The sequence below is a fragment of the Dipodomys ordii genome, unplaced genomic scaffold (assembly GCF_000151885.1).
Source record: "Dipodomys ordii isolate 6190 unplaced genomic scaffold, Dord_2.0 Scaffold10, whole genome shotgun sequence".
Lineage (NCBI taxonomy): Eukaryota > Metazoa > Chordata > Mammalia > Rodentia > Heteromyidae > Dipodomys > Dipodomys ordii.
In genome coordinates this window covers 7,545,118-7,572,184 of record NW_012267226.1, presented here as the reverse complement: position 1 = coordinate 7,572,184, position 27,067 = coordinate 7,545,118, and the positions used below count along the sequence as shown (strand labels likewise).

Sequence of the window (27,067 nt, the reverse complement as noted above, 5' to 3'; positions counted from 1 at the left end):
GTGGGAATGCCCAGGAGGTAGTGAAGTCCCAACAAGGCCTATGAGCTGTTCATCTCTGTCATTGGAGGGCCATTTCCCTGCCATTCCTACCCAGCCACAAGACAACTGTGCTGGGGGAAAGTGGAGCAGGGGGCAGAGAGTCTGGGATCAGCAGAGATTCTTTCTTTTGGGGGGGTCCAGTCATGGGGCCTGAACTCTGGGCCTGGGCGCTGTCCCTCAGCTCTTCAGCTCAAGGCTAGCGCTCTACCTCTTGGGCCACAGGGCCACTTCCGGCTTTTTTCTTTTTGCTTATGTGGTGCTGAGGAATCGAACCCTAGGGCCTCAGGCATGCAAGGCAAGCGCTCTACCACTGAGCCACCTTCCCAGCCCCAATCAGCAGAGATTCTTTCTCCTCCTCTTCCACCATCTCCTCTTCCTCCTCCTCCTCCTCCACTACCACCACCATCACCTCCTCCTCCTCCTCCTTCTCCACCATCTCCTCCTCCTCCTACTCTTCCTTTTCCTCCCCCTCCTTCTCCTCCTCCTCCTCCCTTCTTCTTTTTCCTCCTCCTCCTCCCCCTTTCTTCTTCTTTTTCCTCCTCCTCCTCCTCCTCCTCTTCTTCTTTTTCTTCCTTCTTCCTTCTCTTTTATTCTCCTTCTCCTTCTTCTTGAACTCAGGGTTTTGCTGTCTTCCTCAGCTTTTTTTGTCAAGGCTTACCCTCTACCATTCCAGCCACACCTTCATATTTTCACTTTTTGGTGCTTACTTGGAGATAGATATCTCGTGGACTTTTCTGCCAGTCTGACTTCCAAGTTCAATCCTCAGACTTCAGCCTCAGGAGTAGTGAGGATGACAGGTGTGAGCCCTGGCCTTCACCTCCATCCCAGCCACAGGAGTGGGAAGCTGACACCCAGACTGGAGGAAAGGCCACACCCCCCACTTACTGCTCCCCATGTCAGAAAGGGCACCCAAATCCTGCCATGTCCTCACCCTCAGGGCAGACTGCCTGCACAGCCCTCCCCGGCTCGGACTTGCTGTCTTCTACCCTGACAGAGGAGCAGCGGTGCACCTCTTAGTAAACTCACTCTCCCATGCTGGTTGCTCAGGACGGGGCACGCGCGCGGGAGGTGGGGGGCGTTCCCACACAGGCAGGGCCGCTCTCACACGTTCACATCCAGGTGCCCCCCCCACCTTGCACCTGCAAGACCGGAGGCACCCCAACACCAGCCGGGGAGCCACAGAGACAGGCAGAAAGCTGTAGAGGAGGTGGGCTGGGAAAGGGAGCCGAGGGGAGTTCCCTCTCTCTGTCTTCCCCTTCTCCATCCAACTCCTGGGAAACACCGGGTGTCTAAGGGGTTGCGTGGAGCCCCTGCCCTCCCCGCCAACCACCGTCCACCCCCGATACTGCCTTCTGCCTATGGCCCTTTAAATCGCGTTATTATCTGGAGATCCTTTTGTATCGGGGAAGAGATCAGAAGGAGGAGGGAACAGGGAGGGCGGGAGGGAAGGAGGGCGAGGAGGGAGGTGGGAAGGAGGGCGCAGCGCCTCCGGTAGCTCCCAGCCAGGGAAGGGACCGGATGGTCTAGACGCCGCCGCCGGTGCCCACGGGATCCACGGCAAGAGCGAGGCTCTGAGCGGGTCATGGCTAAGGCTGCAGAGCCCGGACCAAAGCCCTGATCGCCTCGCTGCGCACAGCCTCTGAGGGACAGCCCTGAAGTTCGCATCCTGACGCTCGAAAGCGCCCATCTGGACAAGTAAGTTGGCTTCTTTTCCTTCCCCATTTCTCTCCCAGACCAGAGCAGGATGGACCTTCCCTGGGGTGCCCGGTACCCCAGGCAGCATACTCCTCCCACCCCCCACCCCCGCTGCGCCCTCCTGAGACTCCCAGATTTGGGACAGGTGGGATTCCAAACCAAGGCTCTGGGAGGGCCCAAAGTTCAGCCAGGGAAACTGGAGCTGTCTTTAGCAGAGGCTGCCTCCCACATCTGTGCCCTAGATCTCCCTATCTGAGGGTGGGGGTAAGGGGTCAGGACCATCCGTCTTGGCTTTACAAGCCAGGCACCTAGGAGGAAGGGAAGAAGACATGACATGACCGTCCTCCATGGAGGGCTCAGAGAGGGCCGGGATGCGCTGTGGGTGGCTTAATCTTGCTTTTTCTTTGAAGTGTGGCCAGATTGGAAACTTGGCTTTGTGATTTCTGCCCTCCCCGCTGCCAGGTCACTTCCTGTACGCCTCCTTTCTTCTTTCTAAATGTCTCTCAAACTGTTCAGAAAGGCCTGGGTCTGTGTGCAAGGTCAGAGGATGGGAATTTAGGGGAGAAGTCTTGTTCTGATCTTTTTTTTTTTTTTTGGTTGGTTGTGAAGCTTGAACTCAGGACCTGGGTGCTGTCCCTGAGCGTCTTTGTATTCAAGGTTAGTGCTCTATCACTTGAGCCACCACACCTTTCTGGGTTTTGAGTGGTTAATTAGAAATAAGTCTCATGGGAACTTTTCTGTCCAGACTGGCTTCAAACCATGATCCTCAGATCTTAGCCTCCTGAGTAGCTAGGACTACAGGTGTGAGCCACCGGCACTTGGCTTTGATCTTTATTTTTTCTCATGCCTGGGATGCTACTCCAAGAGCCCCTGAAGTTGTGGAGTGGAGTTAGGTCAGAGTGGGCTCCTCTGATGGTGTTTGGAACCCCGAAAATAGGAGGTTGAGAATGGAGGGCTAGGGGGAGGGGTAAATGCCTGCCCAGTTCCAAGTATTTATTCTCTTCTGATCCTTTTTAAAAAGCAGAATTTACCATCTTTTACTGAGTGAGAAATGGCAGCCCAGAAAGGCTGTGTAACTTTGCCCGAGGTCCTCAGCTTACAGAAGGAGATTCTCATCTAGGTCCAACTACGAAATGTACTTTATCTTCATCCGAAGCAGGCTCTGATCCACAGACTGTTCCCATGTGGAACAGAAGAGTGTGAAAAGAAGACCATCTTTGTGGCTCCTCACTAGAACATATTTCAGTGAGTTCATCCTGACAGCAGTCCTTTGAGGCAGAGCTTGCTTCTTCTCTTGGTTTCTTGATGAGACTGAAGCTAATAGAATTCTGAGCACAAATGCAGTGCTGTTATCCTTGAAGCCTTCTGACCTCTGGCTTCAAATCCAGGGTCTTTCCATTATCAAACACTAACCGTGGGAGAAGTACTGGTCTTCTCAGATCTATGCCTTTGGCTTAGATACAGTGGTACATCCCATCCGCTGGCTCTCTGGATTCTGGGGGATGAATAGAGCAGAGTCAGAGCTGTAGGAATCCAGCCCTGGGCTGGGTTCTAACAGGAAAAGCTTCCCTGGGATTATAGACTATTGATCTATTGAGACGTTGTATTCTGCTCTGGCCCCAGGGCCTTCTGGGTGGCTGTGGTTCCTGGACTTCATACCATGCTCTCCAACTGACAGGAGAGCTAGCATTCAGGCAAAGCCTCTCCAAAAGCTGCCCCAACTACTCACTCACAGGCAGCATTTCTCACTTTGGTGGAAGGTCTGCCTTCCACAGAAAACAAGTGCCCTGCAGCTAGTAAGCAATTCAGGAGGAGAAAGCAAGGTGGAAAGGAGGATAGTGAAAATGAGATCTGGGGCTTGCTTCCTGGGCCCAGGGCTGGCCTAGAGTGAGCTGCCTGTTCTGATCTCAGTAGGATTTCCCAAGCTGGGCCGTGTCCCCCAAAGGCTTCGCCCTTTCTCCATGGGTCCAGCAAACACATCAACGTGACTCTGTCACTAGGTTCTCTTGGCCCAGCTGCCACTGGTACAGGCTGTTGTATAGCAAGGTCCCTTTGGGGTTTTCTGCAAGCACTTGACTGAGCTTGAATTTGCTTTCGTGACCAGTGAAAAGGTTAACAGTACAGAAGGGAATGAGTACCCCTTCTCCACGTTCCACATGTTGTTAACTTGACAAAGACTCTGCCTGTGACCTGTGAAGCAAAAACACCAGTGTGATGTGCATGCATGCACTTAAAGACTGTATCTACTTCTGTAGTTTGTTTTGTTTTTGCTGTTCCTAGGGCTTGAACTCTGGGCCTGAGCACTGTCCCTGTGCCAATTTGTACTCAAGGCTAGCACTCTACCATTGAGCCATAGCATTACTTCCAGCTTTTTCTCGATTAGTTTGCTGGAGATAAGAGTCTCACAGACTTGCCTGCCTGGGCTGGCTTTGATCCATGATCCTCAGCCTCCTGAGTAGCTATGATTACAGACGTGAACCCAGGCTGGGTTTGGGTTTGTGTGTGTGTGTGTGTGTGTTTTAATTTTTTAATTATTTTTTGTGTGTATGGCAGTACTGGGACTTGAACTTAACACCTGAGCATTGTCTCTTAGCTTTTTCTTTCAAGGCTGGTGTTCTACCATTTGAGCCACAACTTCACTTCTGGCTTTCTGGTGAACCTCAGTCTTCATATCTGAGTCTCCTGAGTAGCTAGGATTACAGGTATGAGCCACTGGCACCTGGCTATTCTTTTTGTAAGTCAGTTTAACTTACATTTATTTGATCATTTAGCATGTGCCAGGAATTATTAATTTTTAAAGACCTTGAAATGAGATCCTCTTGGTCAGGCTTATGTTTTCTATTTCTAAGAATATGAGCAAAAGCTTGTTTGCATTTCCTAAGCCAGTACTGATTGGAATTTTAGATGGGAGGACAAAGGAGAGAAAGCAGGGGGCCAGGAGTAGTTCATAGGAGCCATTGTTTAGATTAAACTTAATACCCTGTGTGAATTACAAACCAGCCATTGTATTTGTGAGAGAGGACAAATCACCAGACAACCACTATGACAGATTGTCATCAGCCATGGGAGAATCTTTCTGTGGCTTCTAACTGAAGAATGAGAGTTCAGACACAAAAGTCTGTAGGCACACACACACACACACACACACACACACACACACACACATAAATGCAACTTGGAAAATGGCTATCTCTGAGATTATTTTGAAAACAGAAAGGACAGAATCCCCAGGCACAGATAACCGGCCTCAGTATCTACTTCCTCCTACCTTGACATTCTGATAAGGGAGCTATTCTCGCCCCTGGAGCCCAGAGTGGCATCAAGCCTTGCCAAGAGCTGTGTTGAGTTAAATGTCAGAGCCAAACCTTTAACCGAGGACTATGGAGATGCTGGTTGGGGCTTTCAGTGTTAAGTTCCATTATCATTCTAACCACCGGCAGTGTGGGGGGCAAAGGTCAGGGAGAATGTGGTCAATTGGCAGGTGGCACCAGCACTGATGGGCCGCCAAGGATAAACCCCTGTGGGGAGGAAGGGCAATGAGGCTGAGGACAAAGGGGGTGGGGAGGAAGGGGCTGCAGCTGGCAGGCTCACCCGCCTGACCTTGACTTGCTTGTTTGGGGCTGAATATACTCCCAGCCCCTAACATCTCACATTTCAGAGAAATGTGAGAAACCACCAAGTCCCAAAGTCATCTTCCTATATATTCTCTCTTGGGCTCAGAGAGGAAGCCAGGAGAGGGGAGCAAGAGCCACAAGGATTTCACCTGCTGCCTTGGACCTCACATTCCCGCCCTCCCCCCTCCCTGCCCCCCCCCCTCCACACAGACACACAAAACCCTCCATCCCCAGACCAGAAATTCCCACTGAGCATTTGCCATGGTGATAAGGGATTGAAGTTCAGGAGAGCAACAGGCATGAGATGCTGCCTCTGCTCCCGGAAAATGGCCATCCCCAGGGCTAACACAAGCTCCAGGTGTCCAGTCCTAGTGATCCTGACAGCCAGGTAACTGTGCTAAAGCCAGCAGTCCCGCTGAACACCAAGATACAAGGCCTCTCTGGCCCAAGTCAGGTGGCCTTTGCTGTTCTGCAGAAACCTCTTGGTCCAATGGGCTCAATAATTTACTCACATCTTTTCCAAACTCCGTGTGGAACTCCTAAGAGAGAAGATGTGAAGAGAGAAGATGGTGCCTCTCTTCAGTGAGCACAAAGAGAGAAGATGGGATTATTGGCAAAGGTTTCCTGCCAAAGAATAAATAATAACCTAGGTAGTAGGTGCTGTGCAGGAGATGTGCAGAAAGCCTGGGGAGGGAGAGCTAGCTTTGCCCGAGGCTGGGGGGGCGTGGTCAGAAAAATCCTACAGGGCCTTCCAAAACACAAGTGCTGGTGGCTGGATGGAGGCTGTCCTGAAGCGGTTTAGAGAGGAGACAGCACAAATTAGACACAGGGTAGGGCAGAGGAAGGCTGGAAGAGGAAAGGTCAGACATGCAAGCCTGGGCCTGGGCTTGCACTCCTGGGAAACTCCTGGCCTCCAGCTCCTGGCCACCAGCAGATGTGTTTTGGAAGGCCCGGTCGGACTTTTCTGATGCCCCCTGGCAAAGCCAGGTCTCCCTCCCCAGGGCTTTTGTGCATCTCCCCAACAGCACCTACCACCGAGGTTATAATTCCCGGGGGATCCCAGTCCAGCCTCCTCTCTGGCCACCTCCCCGCACCCCTTCAGGTGCTCATACTTGATTACCTTTGCTTCCTCCCTCCCTTCCTGGCTCCATTTGGCTCTTTCCCCCACGCTCCCCCCCTTTAGCTTTCTTCTTTTGGCCATACCTGCATTCAGCTTTAGTCTAGTCCCTTTTCCAACTATATTCATTCTCTTTTTTTTAATCTATAGATATTGTTTTAATTTTAGATCTTGTAGATTTACTTACAGTTTAAGAAATAATGCAGAGAACCAGCTCAAGTTTGTAATCCTAGCTAATCAGGAGGCTGAGATTTAAGACTCAAGGCTCAGAGCCAGCCTAGACAGACAATGTGGGAGAGTCTTATCACCAATTAACCAGCAAGAAGCTATCGGTGGGGATGTGGCTCAAGTAGTTGAGTGCTAGTGTTAAGCAAAAAATGCCAAAGAAGAATGTGAGGCCCTGGGTTCAAGTCCCAATATTAATAATATATAAATAAGATTCACATGGCATGTAAGCTTTTGGGATTTGCTTTTGTCATTCAACACAGTTTCCTGGAGATTTATTCAGGTTCCTGTGTGTATGTGTGTATACTTGTGTGTTAGTGTGTATGTGTGAATGTGATTTCTGTATAGCAGCCTACAGTATGACTGTATCATGGCTTATTTAACCATCTACCTATTGAGAGATATTTGAGTTGTTCCAGGTAGGGGGCTACTATGAATAAACTTTCTCTAAATATTTGTGCACTGTGTTTTGTGTGAACATATTTTTCACTTCTCTGAGATAAATACCCAGAAGTACAGTTGCTGGTTCATATGATAGTTGTACATTTAGTTTAAAACAAACAAACAAAAAGCTGTCAAAACTGTTTTCCATAGTGACTTCCATTTTACATTTCTTCAACAGCTTTAGCAGTGATTCACTTTTTCTATGTCTTTGTCAAGATTCAGTGGTGTTAATTTTTTTCTTTTAGGCTTTCTTTTTGTTTATTATTAATTTTTATTGTAAAAATGTTGTACAGAGGGGTGGACCATTACATGAGTAGGGTAATGAGTACATTTCATAGCGAGCATTGTTACCTCCTCCTCCTCCTTTATTTTCCACCATCACTTCTCTCCCTACCTCCCCAACTCCTCCTGTCCTCCCCCCTACCCCACATTGTAAAGTTCCTTTTCAATATAGTGTCCTGTATCTTTTAGCCTTTCTGATAGGTTTGTAGTAATAGCTAACAATGAGTGGATGTTGTTGTTGTGAGTCTTGTTTGTTTAATATAGTTTGTTTTCCTTTCCTGAGAAAGGATTCAGCATGTAGTCCATGCTGGTCTCAAACTCCTGATCCTTTTTCCTCAGCTCCATAGAACTAGGATTATAGGCCTGTACTACTAGGCTCCCGCTTCACTGTGATGTTAGATTGTATTTTTCTAATGGTGAACTAGGCTAACCATCTTCCTATGCTCCCATTTGTCTTCTCTACATCCTTTTCAGTAAACTGAGTTTGGCCCCTTTGCTAATTGGATGAGGTTTTGTTGTTGTTGTTATGAGAGTTCTCTGTATAATATAGATACTAGTCCTTTGTCAGATGGGGGTGGGTGGTTGTAAGCATTCTCACTGTTAGGTAAATTAATCCGTTGCTGAGTAATGAGAACACCACGTGGTACTCAAGCAGGAAGAAAGGTCTATTTTCCAAACTGCTGGCTGGCCTCTGGTCAAGTTGGAAGCCCACGCAGCCAGAAAGGGTTGAGCCATCCCTGGGCCAGGACTTCCCAAGGCTGGGCAGGGGAGAAGGTGTGGCCACACTGGATTTGGTAGTGATCTTAGGGTGGGGGAGGTGACTGCCTCCAGGTGTGCCAATTACCTAGGTGACACAGGGTGGAGACTTAGCCAAGAGGAGGGAGGAGTCTAATCTGTCCTCCAAGGGTGGAGTTTAAATTCTCCTACTCTATCATTTGTCTTTTTATCTTCATAAGGGCTGGGGGGGGGGGGATCTTTGCTGAGAACATGTTTTCAATTCTGATAAAAATTATTTTTTCAGTTTTTCTTATTAGGGATTATGAAGTCTCTGATATCTTAGATTTTGTACCATATTCTTTCCATATTCTTTCAAAAGTTTCCCCATATTATTTTCAAATGTTTTATAGCTGTATCATTTGCATTTAAGTCCAAGATTTTTTTATAAGGTCTAAGGCTTAGGTCAAGGTTTTTGTTTTCGTTGTTTTGGGGTTTGGTTTTTTTTTGCCTGTGGATGGCTGTTCCTTCATTTGTTGGAAAGGCTATCTTACTTTGCACGTGTGTGTGTGTGTGTGTGTGTGTGTGTGTGTGTGTGCGCGCGCGTGCGCGCGCGCACGCGCTGGTCCTCGGACTTAAAGTCAAGACCTAAGTGCTGTCTGAGCAGTTCTGCTCAAGACTAGTGCTCTAACACTTAAGCCCCAGTTCCACTTCCACCTTTTTTGTGTAGTACTTAATTGGAGATAAGAACCTCCCAGACAAGCCCTGCACTGGTGCTTCAGAACTAAAATCCCAGCTATTCAGGATGCTGTGAGCTGAAGGTGGGAGTCTGAAGCCAGCCAGAGCAGGAAAGTCTGTGAGCCTCTTATCTCCAATGAATTCCTCAGAAAAACCTGTAAGTGGGTCTGTGGCTCGAGTGGTAGAGTGCTAGCCTCTTGAGCAAAGAAGCTCAGGGACAGTGCCCAGGCCCTCAGTTCAAGCCCCAGGACCAACACACACCACACACACACACACACACACACACACACACACACACGTAAGAGCCTCACAGGCATTCCTGCCCAGGCTGGCTTTGAACCAGAATCCTCAGATCTCAGCTTTCTGAGTACCTGGGAATACAGGTATGAGCCACTGATACCCAGCTTACTTTGCATTTTTGTTGAAAACAAATTGAACATCTTTGTGAAGATGTATTTTGGGTTCTCTGTTCCACCCCACTGACAAGTATGTCTTTCTTTCTTCCAATATCAAATTAGTCCAGTTCACTGTAGCTATTTAATAAACTCTGAAATGAGTAAGCTGATTCTTTATTCTTTTTCAATTTATTTTTATTTTTATTTTGTCAGTTGTGGGGCTTAAGCTCCCTGCCTGGAGGCTGTTCCTAAGCTCTTTTGCTAAAGGCTAGTGTTTTACTTTGAGCCACAGCACCACTTCTGATTTTCTGGTGGTTAATTGGAGGTAAGAATTTCACAGACTTTCCTGCCTGGCTGGCTTCCAACCATGATCTTCAGATCTCAGCCTCCTGAGTGGCTAGGATTACAGGCATGAGCCACCAGCACCTGGCTCAAAATTATTTTATCTAGGCTATTTGTCTTCCTCTACTAATTTTAGGTATTTATCTATACCTAAAATGAGATTTTGTTAGGAACTACATTCAATCTGTTTGTCAACTTGAGGAGAGCTGCCATCTTTATTCTGAGTCTTTCAATCAACTAACACTTTTAGTGGACTGGACCTTGTGCTTGTTACTTTGTAGTTCTCAGAAGTTCTTTTTTGCCCTGCCAGGAACTAAAACTGTATGACCTTAGGCATCATTTTGTTCCTCAGACCTTCAGTCTACTTTCTGGAAAATGGATCTGGTAGCACTTGTCTTGAAAAGAGCTGGAAATGTGTCAAAGAAAAACATGGCAAATTGGAAGGTTCTAACAGGAAATTCTCAATGATGGTATGTCCCCTCGGACAATTCACTTATCAGCTCTTTCTTCCCAACTCTCACAGTGTCTACTCATCTGTAATTCACTCTTTCCCATTCATCCTTTACTCACCCCATCATCTTCCATTCTCAACCCCCTACTGTAACTCTCCTCTTTTCTTCACATTCCCTTCATTCTTCCATGATATTGGTCTTCTCTGGCCCTGGGGCATTCTTTCTTCCTTGCTTTCTTAGATGTTGAGTGTAAATCTAGAGCCACTCACCCTGGGTTTAAATCCAGCAACTGATTGCTTTGGAGGCAACTCACCATTTTGCCTCAGTTGGCTTCCTTATAAAATAAGGAGAAATAGTAACTGCATCATGTCTTTTGGGAAGAGAATAAATGAGTGAATACAAACCATTCAAAAAAAATCTGGCATATAGTATGCTCTGCCCCCAGTAGGCTTCTGCTCCAATTCTTAGGATTGTACCTGTTTATGTCTGCTTCCCTGCTTTTGTCTCAGACCTAGTTCATCTTTCTCCTCTCACCGTCCCTTCCTTCTCAAATGTTTATAAACTTGTTCACATTCTTTTGCCTTCTTGCTGATGTTTTCTATATCATATTCTCTAACCCTCACTAAGAAGCTGGCACCCACTCAGAAAATCTGTCTCTGGGGCCATAGAAAGGAACAAGTGGTTTTTCATTTTGATTTAATTATTAATCCTCTTTATTATTTAATGCAGAGTACATACAGTGTGTGGTTACAGTGAAGAAAATGTAACTATGTTGCTTGCTTTCAGAGAGGACAGCAGGCTTAACAGGGAGAAGTACAAGACAGACAGATACAAATGTAGGGAAATGGGAAAGAAATTCATTTGATTTTTGTGCCCTTTTATTTGCAGTTTTTTTCATACATCTTCTGCAGAGGCCTAGGAGAAGGGACTGTGCAAGAAGACATAGCAAAGTATTACAATAAACAGATGTGAGCAGCTGTGAGCAGGGCTCCCACAGCTGGCCAGATAGGACATGGGAGCTCAGCAGGTGTTCAGTGATGAGAGCACAGTCCTGCACCATGGATGCACTGCTCAGGAATCAGTTACTTCAAGCTGGGTGCTGATGTCTCATGCCTGTAATCCTAGCTATTCAGGAGGCTGAGCTCTGAGGATCCAGGTTTAAAGCCAGTTCATGCACACAATTCCAAGGAAACCTTATCTCAAATTAATGAATCAGCAAAAATCCTGAAGTGAAGGTATGGCTCCAGTGGTACAGTGCCAGCCTGAAGCAGAAAAAAAAAAAAACAAGCAAGAACTCAAGATCCTGAGTTCAAACCCCAGTACTGGCACACAAAAGAAAAGTAAAAGGAGCTCACGTTGACTAAGCCTTTCAGACCCTGCCCTCCACTGCCTCCCTGCCCTCCACCGCATTTCACTGTACTCCACACCTCAAATTAGGCCAAATATCAGCTTTCTAGAAAATTGCCCCAAGGCTTTCGACTCATAGATATACTCAAATGAAATCTCTTAAATAGTGTGTGTGTGTGTGTATGTGTATGTGTGTGTGTGTTTCAGTTGTGGGGCTTGAACTCTGGGCCTGGGCACTGTCCCTCAGCTCTTCAACTCAAGGCAAGTGTTTTAACACTTGAGCCACAGTACTACTTCAAGTTTTCTGGTGGTTAATTGGAGATAAGAGTCTCATCAAGTTTCCTGCCCAGGCTGGCTTTGAACCATGATCCTCAGATCTCAGCCTGAGTAGCTAGGATTACAGGCATGTGTCACCAATGCCTGGTTAAATACTGCATTTTTGTCTCTGTATTTTATCTAAAGAATTAAACTCTCTATATGCCAGCTTTGTCTCTTCTCATTTCAGACAAGAATGTTGTCTTCCTTGAAAAATCGTTAAGTGAAACAACATTTAGGATTCTCTTTTTATCTTTATTACAAACTCCCAAGTGTTTGCCTTTCTTTAATGACAAAATAACCAGGGGATTCATCCACAACATTTCTAATTGGACATTGGATTGTCTCTAGATAGCAGGAAGTAATGCAGGCAATTTGATTACTTCCTCAGACTTGCAGTAGGAGTGAGGAGGGGGAGCAAAAGATGCAACTGGAGGGCTTTGTGAGTCTTCTCTCCTTTATCTGGACTGACTGAGGCTCACGAGGCCCTAGATTCACCTTCTGGTACCCCATTGGTACCAACAGGCCTCTGGCTGTGACAGAAATCTTAACCACCTACGAGGCTTGTAGTGAAATCGTTCAGTGTTTGTCTTTCATAAAGAGTCACAACCAGTATTTCTGAGGCCAGCATCCTGGAAATGAAGTCGCCATGCCAGCCTTTATTTGCCCTTAGGCAATGTAACCTGGGCAGCCCTTCAATGGGAGCCAACCCAAGGACTCTGAAAGAATGCAAAATAGATGCCAATTACATTTCATAAGAATAATCCTGCCCAACACTAATATTGCTATTATTTTATACCTTGTATCTGTTCTTAATCTATACTAACTTGGATCAAGGGGGCAAAAGTATATTATACTAGAATCCAACAGGATAGAATTTTCCTGCTGAAATGGCAGCTGTGTCTTGAACCTGGTGGATTCCTGTATATTTTCATTCCAGAGAGAGAGAGATTCAAGGTGGGGGACTTATGGAATAAGATATGATTAAGAGTATAAGACGTGGGGCTGGATGGGTAGCTTAGGCAATCGAGTGCTGGCCAATGAGCAAAAGCATCGGATACTGAGTTTGAGTCCCAGTCAGGGACTCAGGGCAGGGGTGGGGTGGGGGTGGGGGAGTGAGACAGAGTTTAAAATGTGTCTAAGAGAGTCAGCACTATAATTCAGAACCAAGGTCACTAGGCTGTGATGGACAGGAAATTGGAGACTAGGACAGGAAATTGGAGACTAGGTGATAGTGGGCTCTGGCGTTAGGCCAGGGTCAGTTCAAAGTAGGGCTCTGCTGCTTTCGAGCTGTGTGACGTTGGGCAAGTTCCCTCTCCCCTCTGAGTCTTCCAGAGATAAATTGAGCACTTGCTTAAAACAAAAACAAAACCAGGCACCGGTAGCTGTAATCCTAGCTACCCAGGAGGCTAAGATCTAAGAATGGAGGTTTGAAGAAAACCCAGTCAGTTAAAGCAAGTAAGACTCTTGTCTCTAATTAACTAGCAAAAGGCTGGAAGTAGAACTGTGGCTCAAGTGGTAGAGTACCAGCCTTGAGTGATAAAGTGAAGGGACAGCACCCAGGCCCTGAGTTCAAGCCCTAGAACATATATATATATATATATATATATATATATATATATATATATATATGGCATATATATATGGCATATATATATATATATGGCATATATATGTATATATATGGCACAAGGGAATGCAAAGGGCACAGGAAACTCACCACAGATCAGCCTAGATGCTTCTAAGAAGCAAGCTATGTTGGGGCCTCTCTGGGTCCAAATGAGGCACAGCCGTAGTCCTCTCCACCATGGCTTTCTTCTCAAGAACAATCCTACCTGTGCTGACGGCCCAGGTCCAAGGCTCCCCTCTGAGGAGCAGAGGCACTGGAGCAAGGACAACCTGTGGACCTGTGGCTGCTCCCCAGGGATGCTGGTCTCCTCCCCCTAAGGACATCTAGTTGCATCGCTGCCAGCTCCCTTGTACAGAGCCCTAAGCAACCCTGCAGTGAGACCCATGTATCCAGGGACAGCTGTCTGGTGCTGAAGTGTCCTGTCTGACACCAGCTATTCCTGGATCCACATCGTCCCTTGGCTCCACAGCCCCCCAAGACTCCTCTCCCAGCTCCTGGCACACCAGCCCCTCCCAGGCACAGGGGATCATGTCTTACTCTGGCCCGGGGAGAACTTAGAAGGACCCCTTTCCTGGGCCTTCTGTTTGGAGCAGAACTAAAAGGATAGTGCATTGCCAGGGCAGCGGGGAGCAGCCTGGGATCAGCCCATCCATGCATGAAAGCTACCGAAGACGCTGGTTTGAGGGCTGGTCTAGCTACCATCACATATATACAGAGAGAGACAGACAGACAGACAGGCAGACAGGCAGGCAGACAGACAGACCCACAGGGCCAGGGCTGAGTTCACCATGCACCCAGTAGGAGAAGCCTTAATGCTCAGGTGTGTGCTGAGGACCAGCGGTGTCAGCTTCCTGGGGAAACATGCAGACTTGGGGAAGCCCAGGCCTCATGAGTCAGGACCTGCACTACTGCAAGATCTCCCTGAGTGGAAAACACAGGAAAGTCATGGACATGAATCTCTACCTCCTCCTCCCCCTCTCCATGGCCCAGCATGAAGTAAATTCCCAGTTCACTGACTGACTAATTGAGTGAAGGAATGAAGCCTTGTTCCTCTGGGCATTCACACCTACTACATCCTGTTACATGACCTGGACTAAATTTGAGTTCAACAACCAGGAATTCAGGAACAGGCCCTTTAAAGGTTGATGGAATTCGAGAATAAGCACCTGCCCCCCCCCTTACATTAATGGAACAAATAAGTTGTTAAATGATGAGGTTTACGAACAGAAGACCTGGCGGGCTTTTAAAGGTTTTCTACTACTGGTTTCCATGCCATTAAACCTCAGAGTACACTAAGAGAATTTTGTTTTAAGGCTGGTAATTTTGTATTTGGGATAGTATTTGGGGAGTCTTGGATACAAGATCTAGGATGCTGGAGTCATGGCTGACCCCACCCTCACCCCCTCAGACAAGAGGGATTGCAGGGGAGGGTCTTGGGCCTTGTGCTCGTCTGGGCCAGCTTGCTGGATCCCTTCTCTCCAGGCCCCTCCTGACCTCTCACTCCTGCTCTTCCTGCCTGGGGCAGGAGGAGGCCCTGCTCTCCTGGCTTCACCCCTGGAAGCCTCTGAGCAGGGGACTGCCAGGGGACTACAGAAGGGGAGGAGAGGTGAGAATTGGTTTCTAGCAACAAGAGGGACACTGTCTGGACCTGTATGGGGGAAGGGGAGACTGTAGAGGCTGCATGGCTCAGGGAGCCCTAGTTCTAGCTGCACTCTGGAACTAAGGGTCCCCCTGTTGCCCAGTGCCTCAGGGTGCTGGCTCCCACGCCTTTCATTCCAAGGAAGTGCAGTGGCACCCAGGAAGCTAGAAGCAGGGGAGACTATGACAGTGACGGAGCACAGTGTGAAGGAAACTCTCTGGACCCAGCACCAGCAAGGGTCTGCCTAAGTGGAGATCAGAAGAAGGAAAGGTCTTCACAGCTTCTTGGGTGCTCCCAACTAGGACTCCATAGAAGCTGGAGACATTCCAGAACTCTGCCAGCCATGTCTATTCCTCCAGCTACCCAGGGGCATCTGCATCCTAGCTCTGCTCCCTGCTAGAGAATAACCTTGCAGTCCTGTTGATTCCAGGACCTGGTGAATAATAAAATATTACTCCTTTATGCACACAGTGTAGCACTTGCATATAAGCTATTACACCCTCCTGTATGAGTTAAATCATTTCTGGATTACTGATACTGACTTTTCATATACTATGAAAATATTTGTAGTGAATTATCTTTTTTTTAAAAAAAGCCTATACTCATTCAGTAAAAAGTTATATAAAGTGTTATATATATATATATATATATATATATATATTGCAATAATCAGGGCCTACTGTCTAACTACTTGAACCACGCCTCTTTTGCCTTCGCTTTAGTTTGCTTTTCAGCTAAGGTCTCACTTTAACTTTACGGTGGTTTTCCTGCCTCCAGTACCAAGAAGCTGAGATGATAGGTGTGTACTACCATGTCTGGTTCTCAATGAATTTTTTTCCCCCGAATATTTTTGGTTTGTGATTGACTGAATCCACGAGTGTGGAATCCACACAGGCAAAGGGTCAGGTGTAGCTGCCAGTTTGGAGAATGCCTATAAGCCAGGAATTAGAAACTTCTCAGCAACTCTCTTTGATGAGTTCTGTTAGCCCCATTTTATAAACAAGGTAATCGAGGCTTCCAGGAGTGACTCTGAGGGCCTCAGCTTAAGGAAGAACAAGAACCAAAGCAGGTGGTCTAATGCCTAGTCCTTCTGTCCCTGCAACCCTTCCTGTATTGTTTTCTATTCTGCTCACAGTTGTACAGAAGTCTAGCCATGTGTGGCAATGTGCTCTGTTCTCTCAAGCCAGAGTCAAGATGGCTTGAGGTAACTATTCCCATTTGAGACTCTTTCTCCAGCTCTGGTGGTTGTTGGAGTTCAATTCTTTTATCAGTGAAGAACTTAGGTCCCTACTACCTTTTCCTTTCCTTTTCTTTTTTTTTTTGTCAGTGGTGGGGCTTGAACTCAGGGCCTGAGCATTGTCCCTGAGCTCTTTTGCTCAAAGCTTTGAGCCACAGCTCCACTTCCAGTTTTCTGGTGGTTACTTGGAGATAAGAGTCTCATGGACTTTCCTGCCTTGGCTGGCTTTGAACTGTGATCGATCCTCAGATCTCAGCCTCCTGAGTAGCTAGGATTTCAGGCATGAGCCACCAGCGCTCAGCCCCACTGCCTTGCTGTCTTCCCAGCTGGGAGCTGTGTCAGCCCCTGAAGGTCACCACCTCCTCGCCCTCCATCTTTAAACAGCAAAGGAGAAGAAATCTTCCTCTCATCTAATTCTAGCGGTTCAATCTTCTTCAAGAAATGCCCAGTCCTTTCCAAGGATTCCTATGATTAGAGACTCATCCCCCATGACCTTTCTGGGCATTCAGGAAGCTAGAAGTAAGGGCGACAATGACAGCGACAGACCACCATGCGAAGGAAACTCTCCACACCTGCACCAGCAAAGTGACAACTGGGCCACGTACCAGAACCCAATCAAGGGCACACAGGTCCTTTCCTAAATCCTCTGATTGTAGATTATAGTGGTGTATAATTATATAGACAATCCTCTCTGCTAACCTGAACAGGTGTTGGGGAGACATCTATTCACCATCAATTTTGGAGCTTTTCCATATTTTAACAATGGCCACAGTCACCATATTCTTGCAGAATAGTACTCAAATATGTTGCTATGGGTGACAGAAATGTCTCCTCCATTACTTTCACTCCAATCTCATCCATGTCCCACACTTCAGGGAAAGCAGATGTTGGCTCAGCAGATGTGAGAAAGGAGGAATGAATGGATGAAGATGCTTGTGACCCACATTTCATAGATAGAGACACTCTGAGCTTAGACATCCAGCCAGTTCTTTCTAAGAACATCCACTGATCTCCAAGCCAAGCTTCTATCAAGCTACTACACAGGCTCCCAGTGTTCTAGACCGCCCTATGACATGGAGCCTTCTCCACTGTGATGGGTGTTTTTGGGCTTTTTTGAGATCCCTTTAAACGGATGTCACATTCACTCATCTATCATCTAAAATACAACTCTTTGTGATTTGGTTTCTTTTGAGTCTCTTCATCCACTTGTGTTTTATAACAAAGGGATTAAGCCTCTTTGCTGGACTTGAAGCCTTCTGTCTGAAAATCTTTCATTGTGTCTCCACAGGCACAGGGGAGGCTGGACGAAGAGCAGTAACAAGGTGAGCAGTAGAATAGGATCTACTCAAGTCGGTGCTTGTCCTATGTCCTGCAGAGAGCAGCCCGCAAGCTGATGCCTTTCTCCCTGCCTCTCTCTACACACATTTCTGCACAAACCCAAGGTTCAAAGAGGCAGTGCTACAATATAAACAGCGGGGAGTCTGGGTCTGCATTTATCTCCTTTGCTGCTTTATGGTCAGCTCCCAGCTAGAGGGCTGAACTATAGTAGTTCCTCAATTAGAGTTTCCTGAATGGATACCTAATGAATAGACTCCATAAAATCTGATTAAAGTTCATCTTTGTTGTTCTGAAAAATCTGTTTGGCTTGATGGGCACACAGACTAGAGACCAGGGCTTATAGGATGGGCATGTAGCTTACCATACAAAGAAATCTGAATCACAGAGACCCTGTGCCAAGCAGCTAAATACCTACCCTGCAGATTGGTTTCAGACTGTTGGCTTAGATGCTCCTTGCTCTCTCTTCATGTTTAAAATGAGGCTCATGGACCATTACAGTGTGTATGTGTGTAGGGGGTTGTAGGTGTGTGTCTAAGCCAGTACTGGGGCTTGAACTCAGGGCCCAAGCACTGTCCCTTAGGACTTTGGCTCAAGGCTGGTAATTCTACCACGTGAACCACAGTTCCACTTCCAGCTTCTTACTGATTAGTTGGAGATGCAAATCTTATGGACGTTCCTTGCCAGGCTCACATTGAACTGTGGTTCTCAGATCTCAGCCTCCTGAGGAGCTAGGATTATGGCTATATGCCATCTGCTCCCAGATTACCTTATATTTAAATTCAAGGAGCATTTATGAATATATACAACTTGTATATATGAATATATACAAGCCTTATGATGGAGAGACATTCTGGAAACAATGCACCATCTTTTTGTGCAAACATTTTAGAGTTCATTTATACAAATTAAAGTGGCTAAGATGGGTCTAGCACTATGGCTCATGCTTGTGCTTCTATCTACTTGGGAGATGGAGATCAGGGATGATATTCAAGGCCAGCACAGCAAGAGTTATCAAAATGCTATCTTAATAAGTGTGGTAGTGTGAGTTTGTGATCCCCACTATACCAGAATCATAGGTAGGAGCAAAAGAAAGAAAGAGAGAGAGAGAGAGAGAGAGAGAGAGTCCTCTTCAAAAACTAAAGTAGAAAGGACTGAGTGTGTGGCTCAAGTGGTAAATAGCCTGCCAAGCAGGCATAAGGCCGACTGTTTATGCCAATCATCATTGATCAAAGTGTCTTCATGCAGTTCATGACTGTGTGCATAAACTTACGATTGTATCATATATGCTTTCTGGGAGTCATTGTAATACCTCTCAGAGCTGAACATATTGTCTGAGATTCACAGCAGAGGAAATTGAGGTGAGAAAAGTTAAGATTTTTTTTTCCAGAGATCACAGATCAAGTTGTTGAACACTGAGCTAGAATTCAAGCTCCACACTGAGTGGAGCAAGGAATCCCTGCTACATGGAGAATGTGTACTAGTCTTAATGGGAACTAAACAGCCTTTCCCTGTCTGCCAGCTGTGGAGTGTTTTCAGACCTGGCTTGATGTGTCCTAGAAAACATCTTTGTATTTCTACAGCAGCACTAGCCTTCTCCTACAAGAATGCATGAGAGTGGGTTTAAAAATAAAGAAGGAAACAGTGCAGAAAATCAGCACAAAGCTGTTTTCCCTCCAGAGTGGAGGGCAGGAGCGAACACTTTCCCAAGTGCCCTGCCATGACTCATTCTCCCAGCCCTGCCCTAGCCCTGCCCAGCATCTGTGGCTGGGTGAGACACCGTCTCAGCCAGGGTCTCCAGGAGTTCATAGGGCTGGGAAGTTGGCAGCATACCTCACAAGCTCAAGGCACTACAAAGAAAAGCTAGTCTTGGTCCTGAACCAAATTGCTTAAACCCCTATTCCTTGCAACCCAACCTAGGAAGAGAAAAGTCCTGTGTGGATTCTGCCCAGTAGCCCTACACATGGCCATCCTGATCTCATTTGTCTTCGTAATGCCCATGTTTCAGAGCAGGGAGCAGGTGGCTTTGTGTAGAATGGCAAGTGGCTAATGGATGGCTAAGACAAATAGCCTTTAGAATCACTCTTACCTATGACATTTAAAGGCTACCTTGAAATGGCTGCAGTCACTGGGGTAGCAATAGATAAGGCCAGTCAGTTTTCTGACTTACTCAGCATGGGTGAGATCACCTTGATTGGCCAACGATGCAGTGGTTTATAGGACATTCACAGTGTGGCTCTATTCATTTCCTGGCATTCTATCTACCCAACCCCATGGCTGGAGTCACCCCCCAAAGTGTAACAGAAGCATTCTCACAAAGGACTGTGCCAAGCTATGCCAAGTTGAAGAAAGTATTGGAGCCCAAGAGGGTCAGATGAGAAGGTTTACTAGGGGAACTTGTATCCCCAGGAGAGACAGCCCATCTGCAGTGATAGTGCCCGGTGTGAAGTTTTATGGGGATTTAAGGAATGTGGCTCGGGTCCAAGGCTACGAGTGAGGACCGTGTCTGATCTCTCAATGCTTAGAGCAACAATCAAAATCAGTGTATCAGTCTCTGGAAATGTTCAGGGCTTGAGTTTGAGCCTGTCTGGGAAAAATAGCAACAGGTCAGGTCACAGCAAACTGTTGCTGTTTTACAAAGAATGACAATGGGGTGGGAAGGAATGAAACTCAAGAACATTTTTATAAAGAAAGATAAGAGTGGCATTATCCTGTCAAGGGATATCTCCCAGAATTGGAGCTCATGGAATGTTCTGGAGGGGGCAGTTTATCAATCTAAGCTTGAGTGATAGAACATCACTGCCTGTGGATCACTGTACAGCTGTGGCCATACGGTGAGCCCCAAGCTATGTGAGCTCTGTTATTCTCATCTGAAAAATGGACCCTTTGTAACTGTCTAGTAGACTTGTGGAAGGATTATGCATACATAATCCTACTCTGAAGCTCATTTATATACATATATATGGATTACATATGCATATTTCTTACACATTAGCTGGCTTGTGGCATTCAGAGATTCAAGCAGCTCTCATTAATTTGCAGAGATTCTTCGGGTCTTTCTTTATTTCAACCGTCCTGAAAACATTTAAAATGGATTTCAGCTCATTGGCAGGGAAAAAGTAAACTGGATACCACAGGTGTTCTGGGTGTCTCTTTGAAATGTGACATAACCTCCCAAACCAGACTTTTCTTGAAAGGCTTGGGGCACGAGAACATCTCAATTTCTTAAGGAATAATTAGATCAAAGTTTTAAGGGTGGAGCTACGCAGCCATTTGTCATTTTAGTGAGCGCTCAGGCGGCCAGACTCCCCACGCAGACAGCAAAAGCTACCACTTGGTGAATCAGACACACACCGCCTTTTCCTTTCTGTCTGCCGCTGAAAGAATTAGATGAAAGAAAAGAGGCAGACAAGTATAAAGGACGGAGCACAAGCTGTGCACCAGGTAAGCAGGAATCCAAATGTCAGCTTTAGCACTTTCCTTGTGTGGTGACCTAGGGATGATCACTTCCCTTCTTTGGGACTCTGTTTTCTTAAGTTATCATTTGTTCATTCAGAAAGTATTTTTGAATACATAAGGCTGGCCAGACAATGTTCTAGTTGCTTGAAATGTATTCAGAACAAAAGGACCCAAGATTATATCTTTGTGGGACATACCTTCTAAGGGAGGGAAAGGCATCATTCAAAATCCACAGAATACACAGTACAAAAAGGGATGGCTATTTTGGTTACAAGTGGCACTCTGTCTATAATACATAGCATAGAATATGCATTTATACACTGTGGTCCTTATTATTTTTCAAATTATTGCCAGATTTCTTGAAATATTTTACTTATTTTATGTATACCTTGCCCCTATTTATTTGTTCACTCAACAACATGTGCGTGCGTGTGTGCATGCGTGTGTGTATGTGTGTGTGTGTGTGTGTGTGTAAGTGTGTTTAAGCCAGTACTGGGGCTTAAACTCAGGGCATGGGTGCTGTCCTTTAGCTTTCTGGCTCAAGGCTAGCGTTCTGTCACTAATTCAAGGGTAGCTCCACTTCTGGCTTTTGTGGTGGTTTATTGGAGTTAATAATCTCCTAGACTTCCTGCCATGGTTGGCTTTGAACAGTGATCCTCAGATCTCAGCCTCCTAAGTAGCTAGGATTATAGTTGTGAGCCACCTGTGGACAGCTCAACAAACCTTTAGAAGATCACCCATGAGTGCCCCCAGGTCAGAATGACCATGAATCTTCGGTCTCTGGGAATCACAAGAGCCCTCTTCACTCACAATGATCTCTTTATCCTATTTTATTTTTATTAACTCAATGTGCCCCAGCTATGGCTGGTGACTCTAGGAATGCGATGAACCAGGACATGGAGATTGGAGTAACTTCCCAGAACCCCACCAAGATTCCCAAGCAGGCTCGCGATTACATACCCATTGCCACCGACCGCACTCGCCTGCTGGCCGAAGGCAAGAAGCCCCGCCAGCGCTACATGGAGAAGAGCGGGAAATGCAACGTTCACCACGGCAACGTGCAGGAAACTTACCGCTACCTGAGCGACCTCTTCACCACCCTGGTGGACCTCAAGTGGCGCTTCAACCTGCTCGTCTTCACCATGGTCTACACCATCACCTGGCTATTCTTTGGTTTCATCTGGTGGCTCATTGCATACATCCGGGGCGATCTGGACCACGTTGGTGACCAAGAGTGGATTCCTTGTGTGGAAAACCTCAGTGGCTTTGTGTCTGCTTTCTTGTTCTCCATTGAAACGGAGACAACCATTGGCTACGGCTTCAGGGTCATCACTGAGAAGTGTCCAGAAGGGATCATCCTCCTCCTGGTCCAGGCTATCCTGGGCTCCATCGTCAATGCGTTCATGGTGGGTTGTATGTTTGTCAAGATCAGCCAGCCCAAGAAGAGAGCGGAGACGCTCATGTTCTCCAACAACGCGGTCATCTCCATGCGGGATGAGAAGCTGTGCCTCATGTTTCGGGTGGGAGACCTCCGCAACTCCCACATCGTAGAGGCCTCCATCCGGGCCAAGCTCATCAAGTCTCGGCAGACCAAAGAAGGGGAGTTCATCCCCCTGAACCAGACCGACATCAACGTGGGCTTCGACACTGGCGATGACCGCCTCTTCCTGGTGTCTCCGCTCATCATCTCCCACGAAATCAATGAGAAGAGCCCTTTCTGGGAGATGTCCAGGGCTCAGCTGGATCAGGAGGAGTTCGAAGTGGTGGTCATTCTAGAAGGAATGGTGGAAGCAACAGGTAAGACATCTGTCTTCTTCCTAGTCCAGTTACCCTTGCCAGGAGCAAGGGTCACTGGGACACCCGAACTGGAAAGCTTGTATGTAAGAATCCTGAGGTAGCCTGTCCAGTCTCTAATGTGATTTGAAAGGTTCTGTCACTCAAGTTGGAGTCATGATAAATGACTGCATTGCTGGGCTTGTCCAACTTTCAGGAACAGATCTAAAATGTAAGCACATATACAGGCTAGGAGCCTCCCACATCCTTGGAGGATAGAAACAGAAGCCAAACAAGAAAAGGTGCTCCCCTGACAGCTACAAATAACCCTGAAAAATCTGGGGTGATTACAGGAACTGAGGGGTTTTGTTGTTTGTTTGTTTTTGTTACCAGTACTAGGGTTTGAACTCAGGGCCTGGGCATAAGTCCTTAAGCTTCTTTGTTTGAGGCTGGTGCTCTACTACTGGAGCTATTCCTCTACTTCTGACTTTATGCTGGTTAATAGGAGCTAAGAGTTTCATGGACTTTGTCTGCCTGGGCTGGCTTCAAACCTTGGTTTTCAGATCTCCTTAGTAGCTAGGATTACAGGTGTGAGCCACTGGTGCCGGACGGGAGCTGGTTCTTTAGAGTAGGACCTCATGATTCCACTATGAATGTTATCTCCAGGAGATGACAGTTTGCCACAGGCAGCCTTTTCTAAACTCACAGGGATTTGCACTCTTCTTTCTCAAAAACACCAAGGAGTCAGACGTGAGGCAGGGACTATTCCATTGGCCCCTCCCTGGAGCAACTTCCCCTCAGCCTTCCTCCCTAAGCCAAGCACAGCTTCTGTTTGCAGTAATCAGTGCATCCACACAGACGTGTGCCAATCCACTTAGGTATGCCTGGAAAGATGTCTTCTTTGGGACCAGTCTGGCGCTTTCCTGTTCAGCTGACTCTCACGGGCAGCTGGGAGCTGAGGGCTTCCACGTGTCTCAGACACACTGCCCTGTTCAGCAAATGGCTCTAAGGTGGCTCGCTCCAGAGAACATGGTTCCTAAGGAAGCTTGAGGTCTGGGATCCACACATCCCATCCCACATTTTGGGCAGGGCTTCCTCAAGGAGGAGAGCCTACGTCAATATACCATCCTTCTCCTCCTCCTCCTCCTCCTGGTCCTCTTCCTCCTCCTTGTCCTCTTCCTCGTTTCCTTTCCCTACTCTTTCCCTCCCCCCTCCCTCTCCCCTTCTCCCTCCCTTCCTCCTTCCCTCCCTCCATCCCTTCCTTCCTTCCATCAAGTAGACTGAGCCTCAAGCCAGGCCCTCCCTGTGATGTATAGAGAATTCATCCATCCTCAGAATGATGCACCTTTCTATTCTTCTCTTTCTTGCAGACAACAGGATAGGGTTTGGTTTCCTTGAAAGGCTCAAGCAGACACTAAGTGCTCAGATCCAGGCCTTTCATTTTCAAGTCTACCCCTCAATGTTAAGGCCTGCTAGTGGCCAAGCACACTTGCCTAGCCTTTGAAAGCTGGATGCTGAGTGGGGGGACTCAGCCGGGGCTCTAGTTTCTGAGTCAGTGGAACCAGGCAGGGGTGCTGACAGGCTCTAGGGACAGTGCCAGAGGGGCTGCCTGGCCATCTGCTGGGGGCCGGAGCCTGAACAGGAAGCATATGGTAGCAGCTGGGAGAGCCCTTGGGGCTAAGGACAGGCAGAATTCAGGAAGCTGCCTCTTACAGAGCCAGGATGCCCAGGTCACTCTGCCCTTGGTGACAGAGTCACGATCAGAAAGCAGGCTTACTTTCTTGGGATTTGCTCCACTGTGAGGTCAAGAAGGAAGGATCAAGTAAAAGGGAGGGAGGCAAAGAAACATTCCCACAGCTTCCATCTCTGCTAGTGGGGAAAGCACCCACATGCCCCCAGAGATTGATTGCTCACTCTGCCCACTGTCTCCTCCCTCCAAGTCAGAACACTGACTTGTCTGATTTGCTTGACCTCCTCCCCTCAACCTGGGCTACTCTGTCTCCATTATGAGAGACAGGATTCCACCCCTTGGGAGACCCTGGGAGTCAGGAGGAAAATCACTCACCTAATTGTTCTGATCTTAAGCCAAGAGTTTAGTTGGTTTGAGGAGCACATACTCTGTCACAGCCTACTTGGGTGAGCTTGGATTCTTGCTCCACTTGTCAACCCATCAGGAAAATTAATCCCATGGGGTTGTTGGGGAAGATGTAATGGCTAAATGGAGCACCAGAGTTAATGTGTATTCCCTGCCATTGTATGTGGTAAAGTGACAGAATGAGTCACGAGCAGGCTGGCACTTAAGCAGGACCTTTAGCTGCAAGGCAGCTCACTAGAAAATGAGTAGGCAGAGCTCAGCAAGTTGGTCCCAAAGGCTCCCAAAGAGGTCCTGGTCCCAGTGGCTCTGGGTGGGAGCCTATGGTTTTAGATTGGTCAGTGCCCAGTTTAGAGGTGGACAGTTATATTTCTGCTGGGGCTAGGGAGTGTGCAGAAAAGAGTAAGGATTGAATGGAGACACCTGGCCTAGACAGGCCTCCCCATGAGAACTAAGAGCAGGCAAAAAGCCCATTAAGGTTGGGGTCCCGTGGGGGGGTGTCTGGACACTGGAGCACAAGTGGGTGGAGGTAGCCTTTGGCTTGGGTTTGATTTGTATAATACCCCTCTCAGAAAGGTGCCCAAAGTGCACAAACTAGTCCTTTCCTAAGCTCAAAGGATAACTAGAAAGCTGTTTTCCTGTGATCCTTATGTTCAAAGGCTTCCTCATCCATAAACAAAGCTGCCCTCCCTCTCTGGAGAGAGTGAGCAAGCGAGCAATACCTAAAAATAACACGGGCATGGTAAGGGCTGTGTGGGGAGGGCGTGGAGGCACTAGAGAGCATCTTCAGATCAAGAAGTCTGTCGGGGAGGGGGTGACTGCTCCCCTTCCTGTGTGTACATATATATGTGCATGAACATGCATGTGTGCAGGAGCATGCAGGCTTCTGTCCATATTGTGGTTACTCCAAACAATCCCCTTATGTTCTGAATTCTGCCAGCTCTTCTATGTTTCCCCCATTCTGAATTCATCTTGGTTTTAGCCCCTTGTCTGCCTCCCCTCCTGTCTCAGTCTTCTGTACCTGAATGCGAATTTCAAGAATCAAGTGTTTTCCCTCAACTACCTCCCCCCAAATTATTCACTCTTATCTCTAGAGATGTTCTCTGGAATTTTGCATGTTTGCTTCCAGTTTTCTGTCCCCATCACATTGTGAGCTTCTCCAGGACAAGGACTAGGTCTTATTTTGCTTTATATCTCTGGTTGTTTAGCACAAATAGATGTTCAAAAAATGCTTACTTAGAAATGGGTACAGATCAATCGTACAGCATCTGCCTGAAGACATGCTTAATGAATGGTAGATTATTGAATAGGTGGAAGGAGGGGTGAATGAATAGATGGATGGATAAGTAAATGGGTGGATAACTGAATGGACTGATAGATTCCTGGCTAGGTATAAAGATGAGTGCATGAAGGATGGGTACATGAGTGGATGGATGGATGAATAACTGTTAGACTGATAAATTATTGAATAGAAGGAAGGATGGGTAGGAGGATGGATAGATAGGTAGATGGGTGAATGGATGGACAACTGGATAGACAGAGTGCTGGATAGATGTAAAGATGGCTGAGTGAAGGATGGGTACATGGGTGGATGGGTGGGCAAATGGGTGGATAATTAGATAGAATGATAGATAGATGGAGGGATGGGTGGGTGAATGGATGGATAATTAGACTGATAGATTGTTGAAAATATGGAAGGATGGGTGGGTGGGTGGATGGACAGTAGATTATATCATAATGCACGTGACATCTATTTTCTCAGGTATGACTTGCCAAGCACGAAGTTCTTACATGGATACAGAGGTGCTCTGGGGCCACCGGTTCACACCCGTCCTTACCTTGGAGAAGGGCTTCTATGAGGTGGACTACAACACCTTCCACGACACCTATGAGACCAACACACCCAGCTGCTGTGCCAAGGAGCTGGCAGAAATGAAGCGGGAAGGCCGACTCCTCCAGTACCTTCCCAGCCCCCCACTGCTGGGGGCCTGTACTGAGGCAGAGCAGGATGCAGAGGCTGAACAGGATGTAGAGGATGTGCTACATCGGTCCCAGGAGACCAGGGGCTCAGTGTGAGGACTCTTCGCTCTCCACAGCTTCCCCTTGCCACCTTCCAGGCACTTGCTACAAAGTAAGGGAGAGCAGAAAGGGCAGGTAGTTGAGTGTGCTGTTTGGGGGCCCAG

The 27,067-nt window shown here is 47.2% G+C and overlaps 1 protein-coding gene across 1 annotated transcript; it reads left to right on the top strand.

The window, feature by feature from the left end:
- Positions 1–1,581: 1,581 nt before the first annotated feature.
- Kcnj5 (potassium channel, inwardly rectifying subfamily J, member 5) lies at positions 1,582–27,067 on the top strand. Its single transcript, XM_013009593.1, has 4 exons — positions 1,582–1,734; positions 17,514–17,547; positions 21,878–22,816; positions 26,647–27,067. The coding sequence occupies exons 3-4, from the start codon at positions 21,880–21,882 to the stop codon at positions 26,958–26,960; spliced, it is 1,251 nt and encodes a 416-aa protein (XP_012865047.1). The 5' UTR covers positions 1,582–1,734; positions 17,514–17,547; positions 21,878–21,879; the 3' UTR covers positions 26,961–27,067.